General features: G+C 42.2%; 1 protein-coding gene across 1 annotated transcript in view; it reads right to left on the bottom strand.

The window, feature by feature from the left end:
- LOC132815103 (cytochrome P450 4V2-like) overlaps window positions 1-14,662 on the bottom strand; it is a 61,273-nt gene that overhangs the window by 15,704 nt on the left and 30,907 nt on the right. The window contains exons 7-9 of the mRNA XM_060823869.1: window positions 13,709-13,903; window positions 8,815-8,917; window positions 5,050-5,184 (exon numbers count right to left, since the gene is read on the bottom strand). Coding sequence (XP_060679852.1) covers window positions 5,050-5,184; window positions 8,815-8,917; window positions 13,709-13,903 — 433 coding nt within the window. The remainder of the gene's footprint in view (window positions 1-5,049; window positions 5,185-8,814; window positions 8,918-13,708; window positions 13,904-14,662) is intronic.

Genomic DNA, 14,662 nt, shown 5'->3' with positions numbered 1-14,662 from the left:
AAAATTATGAGGGGCATGGATAGGGTAAATAGGCAAAGTCTCTTCCCTGGGGTTGGGGAGTCCAGAACTAGAGGGCATAGGTTTAGGGGAAAGATATAAGAGAGACCTAAGGGACAACTTTTTCATGCAGAGGGTGGTACGTGTATGGAATGAGCTGCCAGAGAAAGTGGTGGAGGCTAGTACAATTGCAATATTTAAGAAGCATTTGGATGGGTATATGAATTGGAAGGGTTTGGAGGGATATGGGCCAGGTGCTGGCAGGTGGGGCTAGATTGGGTTGAGATATCTGGTCGGCATGGACGGGTTGGACCGAAGGGTCTATTTTCATGCTGTATGTCTTTATGACTATATGCAGCTCAGGTGAATTGGCCATGCTAAATTGCCCATACCATTAGGTGCATTACTCAGAGGGAAATGGGTCTGGGTAGGTTACTCTTTGGAGGGTGCATAGAACACAGAAAAGTACAGCACAGAACAGGCCCTTAGGTCCATGATGTTGTGCCGAGACTTGATCCTAATGTAAAACATATTAACTTAACATACACACCCCTCAACTCACTGCTATCCATGTGCACGTTCAGCAGTTGCATAAATGTCCCCAATGACACTGCTTCCACCAGCACAGCTGGTAACGCATTCCACAACTCTCTGCATAAAGAACCTACCTCTGATGTCTCCTTTATACCTTCCTCCTAATATCTTCAAACTATGACTCCTCGTACCAGTCAATCCTGCGCTGGGGAAAAATCTCTGGCTATTGACTCTCTATTCCTCATTATTTTGTACACCTTGATCTCCTCTCTTCCTCCTTCTCTCCAGAGAGAAAAGTCCGAACATATTCAAACTTTCTTCATAAGGCAGACCCTCCAGTCCAGGCAGCATCCTGGTAAACCTTCTTTGCACCCTCTCCAAAGCCTCTATCTTTCTTGTAGTAGGGTGACCAGAACCGGACACAATATTGCAAGTGTGGTCTCGCCAGGGACTTGCAGAGCTGCAGCAAAACCTTGCAGTTCTTAAATTTGATACCTCTGTTAATGAAAACCAAAGCACCATACGCTTTCTTAACAACCCTATCCCTTTGAAGTGAAAACTTTGAGGGATCTATGTACATGCACACCCAGATCTCTCTCTTCCTCCATACTGCCAAGAATCCTGTCTTTAATCCTATATTCAGCATTCGAGTTCAACCTTCCAAAATGCATCACTTCACATTTATCCAGGTTGAACTCCATGTGCATTTCTCAGCCCAGCTCTGCATCCTGTCTATGTCGCACTGCAACCTGCATTAGCCCTCGATACTATCGACAACACCTCCAACCTTTGTGTCATCTGCAAATTTACTAACCTACCCCTCAACCTTCTCATCCAAGTCATTTACAAAAACTACAAAGAGTAGAGGCCCAAGAACAGAGCCCTGTGGGACACCACTCAACAGTGTCTTCCAGGCAGAATACTTTCCATCTACAACCACTCTCTGCCTTCTGTCAGCCAGCTAATTCTGAATCCAGATAGCCACATCTCCCTGTATCCCATACTTCCTGACTTATGAATGAGCCTACCATGGGGAACCTTATCAAATGCCTTGCTGATGTCCAAATACACCACATCCACTGCTCGACCGTCGTCAACCTGTCTTGACACCTCCTTAAAGAACTCTAAGATCGGTGAGGCAGGACCTGCCCCTCACAAAGCCATGTTGACTGCCTTTGATCACACTATGCTTTGCCAAATAGTCATAAATCCTGTCCCTCAAAATTCTTTCCAAAACTTTGCTGACCACAGACGTGAGGCTGACTGGTCTATAATTGTCAGGGATTTCCCTATTATCCTTCTTGAAAAGGGTTGGTGTGGACTGGTTGGGCTGAAGGGCCTGCTTCCACACCGTAGGGAATCTAATCTAATTTTTACTGTGTAATATGCGATTTCAATGATTTCATTTAGCAACTTTCCAAAATTCAAACATGGGAAAAAAGGATAAATTGCGAGAAACATGGAGGTTGTAAAATGTGCATTGAACCAGCACCAACAATTCATCTGGTGCTAAATGTACCTTGTTATCAGTGTAGCGGTGGAAAAGCACAGCAGGTCAAGCAGCACCCAAGGGAGCAGGAGAGACAACATTTCGGGCAAAAGCCCTTCAGCAGGAATCTCCAACATTTGCAGTCCTCACTTTCGCCCTGTTATCAGTGTATCAGTTTCAAAAGCAAGGCGGCTTTGTTCTTTGAAGGAACATAACCTAACCTTCAAATGGAGATGGGAAGGGAGACAACAATCATCCAATGTCAGAAGTAGCTGTTCCATGGCCGCTGGTCAAAAGGAATTAAGGTAAGCTACCTCTGTTAGAAACAGAATACAACAAGTGCTCAGGGGCAGAGGGAGTTCTCTTTGGCAACCCTGAGTACAGTGCTCAGACAGCTGTCTTCTCCAGGTGGAAAATGCAGGGAAGAGTTCCCTTATACTTCAGCTGGACAATAAGATGCCACCTTCACAATTCTAACAAGGACAATGCATTCCATGCAAACAGCCTGCTTGTCCTCTGGTATCAGTGAACCATCACAAATTGTCACAGCTCTACATATTCTTTAACTATCAGAAAATTAGTACAAATTGTCAGCTAGGTAAAAACAATGACTGCAGATGCTGGCAACCAGATTCTGGATTAGTGGTGCTGGAAGAGCACAGCAGTTCAGGCAGCATCCAAGGAGCAGCGAAATCGACATTTCGGGCAAAAGCCCTTCATCAGGAATAGAGCACGGAGAGATAAACTAGAGGAGGGTGGGGGTGGGGAGAAAGTAGCATAGAGTACAATGGGTGAGTGGGGGAGGGGATGAAGGTGATAAGTCAGGGAGGAGAGGGTGGAGTGGATAGGTGGAGAAGGAGCTAGGCAGGTAGGACAAATCATAGGGACAGTGTTGAGCTGGAAGTTTGGAACTAGGGTGAGGTGGGGGAAGGGGAAATGAGGAAACTGTTGAAGTCCACATTGATGCTCTGGGGTTGAAGTGTCCTGAGGCAGATGATGAGGCGTTCTTCCTCCAGGTGTCTGGTGGTGAGGGAGCAGCGGTGAAGGAGGCCCAGGACCTCCATGTCCTCAGCAGAGTGGGAGAGGGAGTTGAAATATTGGGTCACAGGGCTGTGTGGTTGATTGGTGTGGGTGTCCCAGAGATGTTCCCTAAAGCGCTCTGCTAGGAGGCACCCAGTCTCCCCAATGTAGAGGAGACCACATCAGGAGTAATGGATACAATAAATGATATTAGTGGATGTGCAGGTAAAACTTTGATGGATGTGGAAGGCTCCTTTAGGGCATTGGATAGAGGTGAGGGAGGAGGTGTGGGCACAGGTTTTACAGTTCCTGCGGTGGCAGGGGAAAATGCCAGGATGGGAGGGTGGGTTGTAATGGGCGTGGACTTGACCAGGTAGTCACGGAGGGAACGGTCTTTGCAGAAGGCGGAAGGGGGTGGGGAGGGAAATATATCCCTGGTGGTGGGGTCTGTTTGGAGGTGGCAGAAATGTCATCGGATGATTTGGTTTATGTGAAGGTTTGTGGGGTGGAAGGTGAGCACCAGGGGCATTCTGTCCTTGTTACGGTTGGAGGGGTAGGGTCTGAGGGCGGAGGTACGGGATGTGGACGAGATGCGTTGGAGGGCATCTTTAACCAAACGGGAAGGGAAATTGTGATCTCTAAAGGAGGAGGCCATCTGGTGTGTTCTGTGGTGGAACTGGTCCTCCTGGGAGCAGATAAGGCGGAGGCGGAGGAATTGGGAATACGGGATGGCATTTTTGCAAGAGGTAGGGTGGGAAAAGGTGTAATTCAGGTAGCTGTGGGAGTCGGTGGGTTTGTAAAAAATGTCAGTGTCAAGTTGGTCGTCATTAATGGAGATGGAGAGGTCCAGGAAGGGGAGGGAGGTGTCAGAGATGGACCAGGTAAATTTAACGTCAGGATGGAATGTGTTGGTGAAGTTGATGAATTGCTCAGCCTCCTCGCGGGAGCACAAGGTGGTGCCGCAATTTCCCTTCCCACGTGGTTAAAGATGCCCTCCAACACATCTCGTCCAACATTTACTAGAATTTCCCCCTTCTCCAACAGCACGGTGGGACTACTCACAATACACAGACAGCCGTAGTTCAAGGCAGCAGGTCACCACCATCCTCAACAACAATTCGGGATGGGTAATCAATGCTGGCCAGCCAGCACAGCCTGTGGCCCACAAGGGAATAAAAGATTCTCATTTTCGAGATGGGTTATAGGGGAGCTAATGGATCATGTACTGTAAAAACTAGAACATGAGACACACATTAATAAATCTGAAACAAATGCAATAAAGCAGTGGGGTTACACTTGTTGAGATTCTTTTCTTAAGGAATAGTACTGCAGAGAACTTATGTAGTTGACATATTGAATTTTAATCATCCCACCCGGTGGATAATGATATAATTCTGTATGGTATATCAGAGAAATGATATCAAGGTATTACAACAACTGCAAAAATGATTTCCAAGCATGAAATTAGGCCGAGTTAACCAAGTATTAACTACTGGATCCCTTATGAAGTATCCTAATAAGAGTTGTTAAATTTACGGAAGGTTTTGATAAAGCAGATATAGAGAGAAGGTATTATTTCCTGTTATGAAGAACAGCAAAAGCAGGCCATCAAGATAGCTACCAAGAAATCAAGTAAGGCCCTTGAAAGAAACATCTTCACGCAGACAATGGCAGAATGAAGAACTTGCTACTGCAAGGAGTGAATGGACCGAGGAGAAGCTGGTTTATTATAAGGGAGAAGGGTATAGGCAGTTCAGCTGATAAAGATACACAAGGAAAGATGGGAAGAGGGTCACAATGGAACATAAGCACAATAACATCATGGCTTGTTTGGGCTCAGCCTTTTTTCTCTGCTGCATATTCTAATTAATTCAATGTAACACTCTCGCCATATTGCAAAGAAAGGAAGGCCACTTCTGAATTTCTGGAGTTGTTAAATGGTATGAAAAACATGTAAATTGCATGTGCTTTCCAAGACTCAAAAGTAAAAAACAAACTGCAGCACCTACCAATGTAGCAGTCCTCAAGCAAAGTGCGTCCAAAAATCGGAACAGGAGGGAATAAGCGCAGAGATTCCTTAATAACACACTGCAGAAACTGGAGCTGCTTCAGATCTTCCATTGTAACATGACGATCAGACCTACCTGATGAAAAAAGGATATTAAAATCAAAATCCCCATTTGCAGAAAGTACAAGTTAAGGAAATATTTTCAGCAGAATCTGGCTTTTGGGAAGGAGAGGAAGGTTTGCATGGAGGGAGAAGGAAGGGGAAGAGGCAGTGGGAGATGACATCCTCAGGTCATGCAAATTGGTCAGCTAAGATCCTCACTTTCTATCATAGTTTAGCAAGTTATTATTGTCCTTCGACTATTCCACATTTATTTTTAATAAGGAGTCCATTATAATTATCCTAAAGTACTTGTATTGATTTTTTACAAGATGTTTTAAGATTGTAAAAACCATCCTGCCTTCTTTTCTTACATTCTTCTGAAGTTGCTCCACTCTCTTTCATAATGCTTCCTATTCTAGCCATTGCTGATGGGACTTTACAGCTCTTTCATTACTCGAATCATCCTTGACATTAGTTCACTTCATTTTTCCATTTGCAACTTCTCTTGAAAGGTGTGTCAGGCTGTAACCTCAATTAGTTCGGAGAGAAAGCAAGGGCTTGACTTTCAAAGTCACGTCTGCATTTTGAAAACGAACATGACTGCACCCCTTCCTCTCTGTATTCACTGTCACACCCATTCCCTACAAGATAGCAGTGCTCCTCAACTCTGACCTTTTGTGCATGCTCAACTGTAACTGCTCTACCATTGGTGGCTGTGCCTTCAGTAGTCAGCATGGTTTCATCAAGGGGAGGTCATGCCTGACAAATCTACTAGAATTCTTTGAGGAAGTTACCACGAGGTTAAACCAAGGACAGCCAATGGATGTTATCTATCTGGACTTCAAGAAGGCCCTTGACAAGGTGCCACAGTGGAGGCTGCTGAGTAAGATAAGGGCCAATGGTGTCAGAGGCAAGGGATAGAAGCTTGGCTGCCTGGCAGAAAGCAGAGAGTGGGGAATAAAAGGGTCCTTCTCAGGATGGCAGCCAGTGACAAGTGGTGTTCCACAAGGTTCAATGTTGCGATCACAACTTTTCACTTTATACATTAACGATCCCGATGAAGGAACGGAGGGCATTCTGACTACGTTTGCAGATAATACAAAAGATAGGTAGAGTGACAGGTAGCATTGGAGGAGGCGGAAAGGCTGCAATAGGATTTGGACAGGTCAGGAGCGTGGGCAAAGAAGTGGCAGATGGAGTACAATGTGGGAAAGTGTGAGGTCATGCACTTTGGTAGGAAGACAATTCAGAAGTCTGAAGTGCAAAGAGACTTGGGAGTTCTAGTCCAGGATTCTCTAAAGGTAAACTTGCAGGGTGAGTGAGCAGTTAGGAAGGCAAATACAACAATGGCATTTATTTCGATGACTTGAATATAAAAGCAGGGATGTACGTCTGAGACACTATTAGGCTCTGGTCAGATCACATTTGGAGTATTGTGCACAGTTTTGGGCCCCATATCTCAGGGAGGATGTACTGGCCCTGGAGTGTGTTCACAGGAGATTCTTGAGAACAGTCCCACAAATAAAAAATAGACCTTTTAGAACAGAGATGGAGGAGAAACTTCTCCAGCCAGAGAGAGCGGTGAACCTATGGAATTCATTGCCACAGAAGGCTGTGGAGACCAGGTCATTAACTACCTTTAAGACTGAGATAGATAAGTTCTTGAGTATAAAGGGTTAAAGGGAGAAAGTGAGAGAATAGGGATGAGAATCTTATCAGCCACGATTGAATGGTAGAGCAAACTAGATGGGCTGATTGACCTAATTTCTGCTCCAATGTCTTATGGTCTCAACGCAAAGCTCTGGAGCAGACCCTCTACAACTCTCCCACTCGCCTTCCACCTTTCTGAGACAGTCCTGATAATCTCTTTATCCAAGCTTTTGGTCAACTGACCTAATATCTCCTTATGAACTGAGTCCCAAACTAGGTTTCAGAACAGTACAAAAAAATACATTCCATTATGTTAAAAGGTCAAATATAAATAAGTTGTTATTGTTTCATCCAATGCCAGTAATCTCTCAGTTGTTAGTGGGCAAACCTGCATGGGAAAGATAAGCTTCAAAACCGTTTGCAGAAAGAAATCATTAAAGGATGACTGAATCCTCTCACTTACTTTACCTTGGAATACCTTAGGGGTCAATGTCTCTACTAACACAGGCTTTCCCCCAAGCATGTGATAATTTTAAGAGTTACCCAGTCGGTGGAAAACTGACATCAGGTCAGCTGCCCATTCTTTGCCTCAGCAAACTGAGCCACATCTGAATATGAAGTGGCCAACAACAACATGAGGAATCGGAGAGGGTAAAAGAGAGCACCTTGGAGTATGCTTAGATGCAACAAGCAGAAACATCGATAATACGTTGTAGTTTGTTTTCTCTCTTTTACAGAGATGGTAGGGTTCCTGATGGAGCCTGCCCACACTTGACCACCTGAGCCTGCAGTCTCTCATTGGCCATTGAACCTTGAACTGGTTTCAGCTGTGATGTCCTACCTCACAAAAAGATGCTATTTAATCAGGCCCAAGTGTCACAGGGAGTGATGACTCCTACTTGAAGCAGGAGCAGACATACAGTCCCAAACAGGCAAGTCCAAGTAGTGACAAGGCCAGACTTGTAGACACTATTGCGGGAGGTGGCTGTAGCCTTCAAAAGAACAGTAGACCAAAAAGGTGGTTTGTTATTTAAGGGCCTTAACTGTTCATGAGCAACTGAATACCCTCATACCTACCCCTCCACAGGGGCTTTCAGGAAATCAAGAATTCACCTCTTTCATACATTTTTGGAACCTACATGAAATGAGACAATCAGCAAAAACCCATCTTGAGTATTTTTTTTCCCCTAAGTGCGTGCAGCCTGACAATACTCTTTCCACATCACTTTTCTGAGGATTGAAAATAAACTGATGGGGCTCAGATTGTCCTGCTCCTTGTAAACAGGACATACCTGAGCAATCTTCCAAGTTGTTCACCTAATGACAGTGTTGTGATTGTAATGGAGCAAGCTGCCTAGCAGCACAACTAGTTCGGGACCACAAGTCTTTGGTATTACAGGTGGATACTGAAAGGGTTTAGAAAAGATTCACAAAAGATGTTGCCAGTTTGGAGGTTTGGGATATAGGGAGAGGCTGAATAGGCTAGGGGTATTCTCCCTGGAGCATCAGTGGCTGAGAGGTGACCTTATAGAGGTTTATAAAATTATGAGGGGCATGGATAGGCGAATAGTCAAGGTCTTTTCTCCAGGGTAGGGGAGTCCAAAAGGGAAAGATTTAACAGGGACCTAAGGGGCAGCTTTTACACGCAGCAGGTGGCGAGTGTATGGCATGAGCTGCCAGAGGAAGTAACGGAAGCTGGTACAATTACAACATTTAAAAGGCACTTGGATGGGTATGTGAATAGGAAGGATTTAGAGGAATTCAGGCCAAATGCTGGCAAATGGGACTAGATTAATTTTAGATATCTGGTCATCATGGATAGTTAGACTGGTTCCATGCTGTACATCTCGATGATTCAATATCACTAGACCCAGTACCTTCGTTCATTACTTGCTATCATGTGAAATCAACTACAAATGCATCAAAGTTTTAAATGTTTACAATGCCAAGATGCATTGAATCTTTCAGCACTTTGGGGAAGTACATGTTTGGACTGAAGTGCTTATAACCTTACCAAAAACATCATCCAGCTCTTCGTGAACTTTCTTCTGTATGTTGGGATGGGTTCCCAAGAGGTAAAGTGTCCAGTTTATTGCAGATGCTGTGGTATCATGCCCCTGATGGAAAGGTCAAAAGCAATGGTTTTTAAAAATCTATACATCTTTATACTTTGATTGTTCAGTTGGCTGGATCCAATGCGTTATCACCAGAATTCAAACAAACTCAACAGTGTTGAGATGAAACACTGGAGCAAATACTTAAACTGACCTCTTATAATTTGGAGATGCTGGTGCTGGACTACGGTGTAAACCGTTTATGAAAAAAAATCACAACACGAGATTACAGTCCGACAGGTTTATTTGGAAGCACTAGCTTTAGGAATGCTCTTCCTTCATCAGGTTGTTGGAGCAATGCTCCGAAAGCTAGTGCTTTCAAATAAACCTGTTGGACTACAACCTGGTGTTGTGACTTTTAACTTTGCTCTCTTATATTAATTGATTTTATTTTACAAATATAACCAAAACCTTTCAGTCTTTTCGTAACAACTTGTCCCTATACGGATTCTATCCTTATTAGCAAACCTAAAAATACTCTTCCCTATTTTGTCCCCTACAGTTAAACGGAAACACAATTATTCAAGAACGTATATATTTACAGGCAGCATGGTGGCTCAGTAGTTAGCACTGCTGCCTCATAAAACCAAAGACCCGGGTTCAATTCCCACCTTGGGCAATTGCCTGTGTGAAATTTGCACACAGTCTCCCAGTGTCTGCGTGGGTTCGTCCAGGTGCTCCAGTTTCCTCCCACAATCCAAATGTGGTGCAGGTCAGGTGAATTAGCCATGCTAAATTGCCCACAGTGTTAGATGCATTAGTCAGAGGTAAGTATAGGACCGAGGAATGTGTCTGGGTTACTCTTTGGAGGTCAGTGTGGACTTGTTGGGCCGAAGGGCCTGTTTCCATACTGTAGGGAATCTAATCTCATATAGGATAAATTGAAATTTTAAAAAGAAACTGCTTTTAAAATGTTAGACAGATAGATTATGGTTTATAAAAGACAATGGAAAAATCTTCATTAAAACAAGATTGGGGCGGCACGGTGGCTCAGTGGTTAGCACTGATGCCTCACAGCACCAGGGTCCCAGGTTCAATTCCAGCCTCAGGTGACTGTCTATGTGGAGTTTGCACATTCTCCCAGTGTCTGCGTGGGTTTCCTCCCACAGTCCAAAGATGTGTAGGTCAGGTGAATTGGCCATGCTAAATTGCCCATAGCGTTAGGTGCATTAGTTGGAGGGAAATGGTTCTGGGTGGGTAACTCTTCGGAGGGTCGGTGTGGACTGGTTGGGCCAAAGGGCCTGTTTCCACACTGTAGGGAATCTAATCTAATTTAATTTCATCCACCCTCCTGAACCAGTGTTAGAACCAGGGCAGCACACAAAAAAAACAGAAAAGATAAAGTTAGAGAAAAGTGTTAAAGTAAGTTAAGGAACAAAGGAAGCGAGAGAGAGAAAAAAAAAGAGAATGAATGTCAGAAATGCACATAATGGGAGGGAGAACACTTATCTATGGGTCTTTTTAACTCCAAGGTTTTCTTCATCTCCAATTAGTTTGAAGCAGAAGGAGACAGCAAGCCTTTTAGTACAGCTGGCAGATTCTTATTTATGTAATGAATGGATCTTGCTCCTAAGCTACACTACTAAGACTGCAAAAGTAGAGATCACTATGTTATACTTTGAAACAGCAAATAATAAAATCATGGTTTGAAAACATTTAATTGAATATAACAACATTCACAAAGGGAAAAAAAGAAAAGAAATCACTGATCAAAGTTAGCACACAATAAATAACCACTAGGTGGAACTCTCTCTTAATACTGGATAATATGGAAATAAGAACAGGATGCTGGAGAAACTCAGCAGGTCCGACAGCCAATCTGATTAGAATTCTTCTTCAGATTTTCACCATTATCAGTTTTTTGCTTTTGTACAGTCATGCTGAACATGAGTTTACTATGGTGAATCAGTCCTTTCTACTCTTTTACAAGAGAGCTTTCATATAAGTAGACTTGCAATTAACTCAGAACTAACCAAATCTCTCAGGATCATAAATCTACATCCATTTGAAGAATCCAGATGCGGTACGCACACCTAGTTATATACGGTAATACACTACAGATTTTTTTTTTCCCTTTATTCTTTCATGGGATGCAGACATAAATGGCAAAGTCAACACTTATTGCACATCCCCAACTGACCTGGACTTAGGTCACTTACTAGGCCATTTAATTAGTTAGTCGAGAATCAACATCATTACTGTGGGTCTGGGGTTCGTTGTCGGCCAGATCAGGTAAGGCTGGCAGGTTTCCTTCCCAAAAAAGATTAAAGAATCAGATGGGCTTTCACAACAATGCTAGCTTTGTGATCATATTGCCAAGACTAGCTTTTAAGTCCAACTTTATTAACTGAATTTTAATTCCATCAGCCCACGTCCCTTGAACATTAGCCTGAATTTCAGGACTAGTCCAGTGACATTATCACTATACCACACACAGTGTCAAAAAAAAAAATGTGTGATGTTGGAAAAGCATAGCAGGTCAGGCAGCATCCAAGAAGCCAGGAGACTTGACGTTTTGGGCATAAGCTCTTCATCAGGTATGAAGAAGGGCTTATGCCTAAAGGTGGGCTCTCCTGCTCCTTGGATGCTGCCTGACCTGCTGTGCTCTTCCAGGACCACACTTTTCGATTCTGATCTCCAGCATTTGCAGTCCTCACTTTCTCCTGGTCACTATATCATAGTGTTAATCAATGTTGCCACATAACTAAACACAAAACTATATAAATTCTTGTGAAAGTGCAATATGGCTTGTTTTGAATTAGAATTTAAACCAAGGTTTTCTTAATTATAAATTTTTGGATTCTGATGAAAAGTAATCAACTTGAAAATTCTCTGTCTAAAAGAGGTCACTTGATTTCTGCATATTTCCAACATTTTGTATTGCAATTCACATTCTAATCCTGCTTAACTGGGACATGAGGCTTTTCCTAGACTAAGTTGAGACAGTATATAAACGTGACGTAATTTTGCTGCCGAACAGAGAACTGGGTGTCTATCTTTACAATAAAAGCAATCAAAAGATTAGTGGAAGGCACGTTAGGGCAAGATATTAATTCAGATTCCAGGAAGTTTGTTTTTTTTTTACACTCCAGCTTAATACAACAAAGAAATTGGGAAAGCCTATTATCATCTTCTAAAAGTATCAAAAGCTGCTGAACAAGGAAATATGAATCACTTATGAGACAGGTTATACCCACTCAAGTTTGAAAGTTGGAGGAATAAGGGCCAAGTTCTCACTTGTTCCATTAGAAACAAAAAAAGTAACTAGAGAAACATTATAAAAGGTTCTGAAACATGATCAGTGATTTATTAAAAATGAATTTGAAACAATGAGTAGCAAAATAACTAGCTGCTAGAAGTACTTATGCAGTTAAGAAACACTAGGCCACTCTGTTGTAACATAATGGCAAAATGGATTACTTCTAGTTCAGTTTCTTTAATCCAACTGTAACCATTCTAATTTAATTTAGAACATGTCTACAATAACGCTCTATTGTAATTATTAAATGCTATTAACAGATTACCTTTAGATCATCAATAAGAGAAGGACATGCAATTGTTTTAATTCAGAACAAACATTCAAGTTTGTTCCACTGCTTGTCAGGTGACCAATTGATGCTGAAGTACTTTGGAAAGAAAACCTTTCGGAACATTTAATGGATATCCAATCAGCTGCTGCCTCGTTTGCATCCCTGAATCTCAATTATGTCTTGACTTTTTTTTTGTCTTCATTCTAATTTGGAGATCTATTTTTAAAAAGTTCAACATCGAAAGCTGCTAATTATTAACTTTTTTTAAAAATTACTAGTAATTGCAAACATTCTAATTGCTTGCATTTAGGGGGATATAATGTAGAAATGAAAGAATATACACAATTAGAGATAGGGAAACAGACAGAGAGACAGCATGGCTTTCTTCTTCCTGAATAGAATTCTTTTGAGAAAAACAAGTGTGTTGAATTCTGACAACAAGCTAAAAGCCTCCACCTGGTTTCATCCATATTTTGTGTAAATAAAAAGCAACAGGTTTTTAGTTATCTGAGAATGAGGGAGAGACACTTACACACAAACACACAGACTAAAGATGAAATAAAGACATTAATACAAATCAGTGCTGCCAGGTTAGGGGTCTCCTTCAACACCCAACCACCACCTGAGCCCACATTTACCAGAGTAATGTGCTTCTTCTGATAAGAATAATCAGATGAACTAACTAGGACTGATCTACTACTTATAGAATGAATTTTGGCAAAGTTGTGTTATCAGTCAGTTTCAGACACTGTCCTTTAAAAGAATCAAGGTCACAGAAAAGCATGGAAAGCAATGGTACGTTAGAAATGCAGAATTCCACACTAATGCTCTGAGGCATGGATTAAAAATCCCACCACAGTAGCCAGCCAATGTGAATTCAGTAAGATCTAGAATCACAAGCTAGTCTAATGGTGACAACGTAACTCTTATTGGTTGTCATTAATACACAACTGGCTAAGTTTAGGGAAGGAAATTTGCCATCCTTACCTAGAATGGGCCGGCACGTGCAACACAGCAACGTACCCAACTCTTAGCTCGGAAATCGCCAAGCAAGCCAGATAAATTAAATGACATCATTCACTAATTCAACAGAGGAACAAACCATCCTGTCATAATTAGTTTTATACTGCAGTTTAAGAATACCATCCATATATTTTAATGGCTCACGAGCTAACAATAATTTCAACCTTTTACAACGATTATTTGATCCTATGATTCAGCGGAAATAGAAAATATTCCGAGTAGGACGCAGAAGTTATCTCACCTCAAACATGAATGTGTCCACTTCTTCCCGAATGTCCTGCTGACTCAGTTTCTTTCCATCTTCATCCGTTGCACTGAGAATCAGGTCAAGAAATGCTTTACGTTTCTTCTTCTTCCGCAATTCAGAATCTGAATCAGAATCAGAATGACTACATTCTTCAGAGGTTTCCATTTTACGAGACCGCTCCATAATCACCTAATAAAACCAAACGAATTCTTTCAAAATTAGACTTACCAAGCGATTAGATTAGTGAGATGCTGGAAAAGCGCAGCAGGTCAGGCAGCATCCAAGCAGCAGGAAAAAAAATAAAAATTAAAAACAAACAAAAAATAAATAAATTGGCGTTTCAGGCAAAAGCCCTTCCAGCTGTGGTTTTTCAGCACCAATCTAATCTTGGCTCTAATCTCCAGCATCTGCAGTCCTCACTCTCACCCTTTGCCAAGTGATTAGAACAGATTAGAACTGTAGTTGTCTCAACCCTGGATTTGGACTGTTTTTCTGTTGTTCTGCTAGCAGCTATTAGACACCCAGATAATTTATTGACTAAGTCTACAGATCCCAACATTCTTCACCCAGCAATGTCAGATCCCTCTCAGGAGGCACTTGGCCATTTTGACTGTCTCCCTGATATACTAGGCCCAACATACACACTTAAGAAAATACAGGACCAGACAATCCACACACTGACAGATCCAGAGCCCACTCTGCTGTCAGAGCAATCCACTCATTGAAAACACAAACACTTCATTCTTGACAAACTTTAGAGTTATCGACAGCAACAGCTCAGGATAGCAATGTGAACAATTCATACAATGCTGTCTTGTTACAGTGTGCACTTCTTACAGATGTCACACTTATTTCATGTAACATCTAACCAAACATTGCTGGCTCTCTGTTAGCTTCAGGAGAAATTAGAGATAGGCATTAAATGCTTGTCCAAGCAGCAGTGTCCAG

Source organism: Hemiscyllium ocellatum, chromosome 1, assembly GCF_020745735.1.
Source record: "Hemiscyllium ocellatum isolate sHemOce1 chromosome 1, sHemOce1.pat.X.cur, whole genome shotgun sequence".
NCBI classification, from domain to species: domain Eukaryota; kingdom Metazoa; phylum Chordata; class Chondrichthyes; order Orectolobiformes; family Hemiscylliidae; genus Hemiscyllium; species Hemiscyllium ocellatum.
The sequence above is the reverse complement of the archived record's forward strand: the minus strand, read 5'-3'. Positions and strand labels throughout refer to the sequence as shown.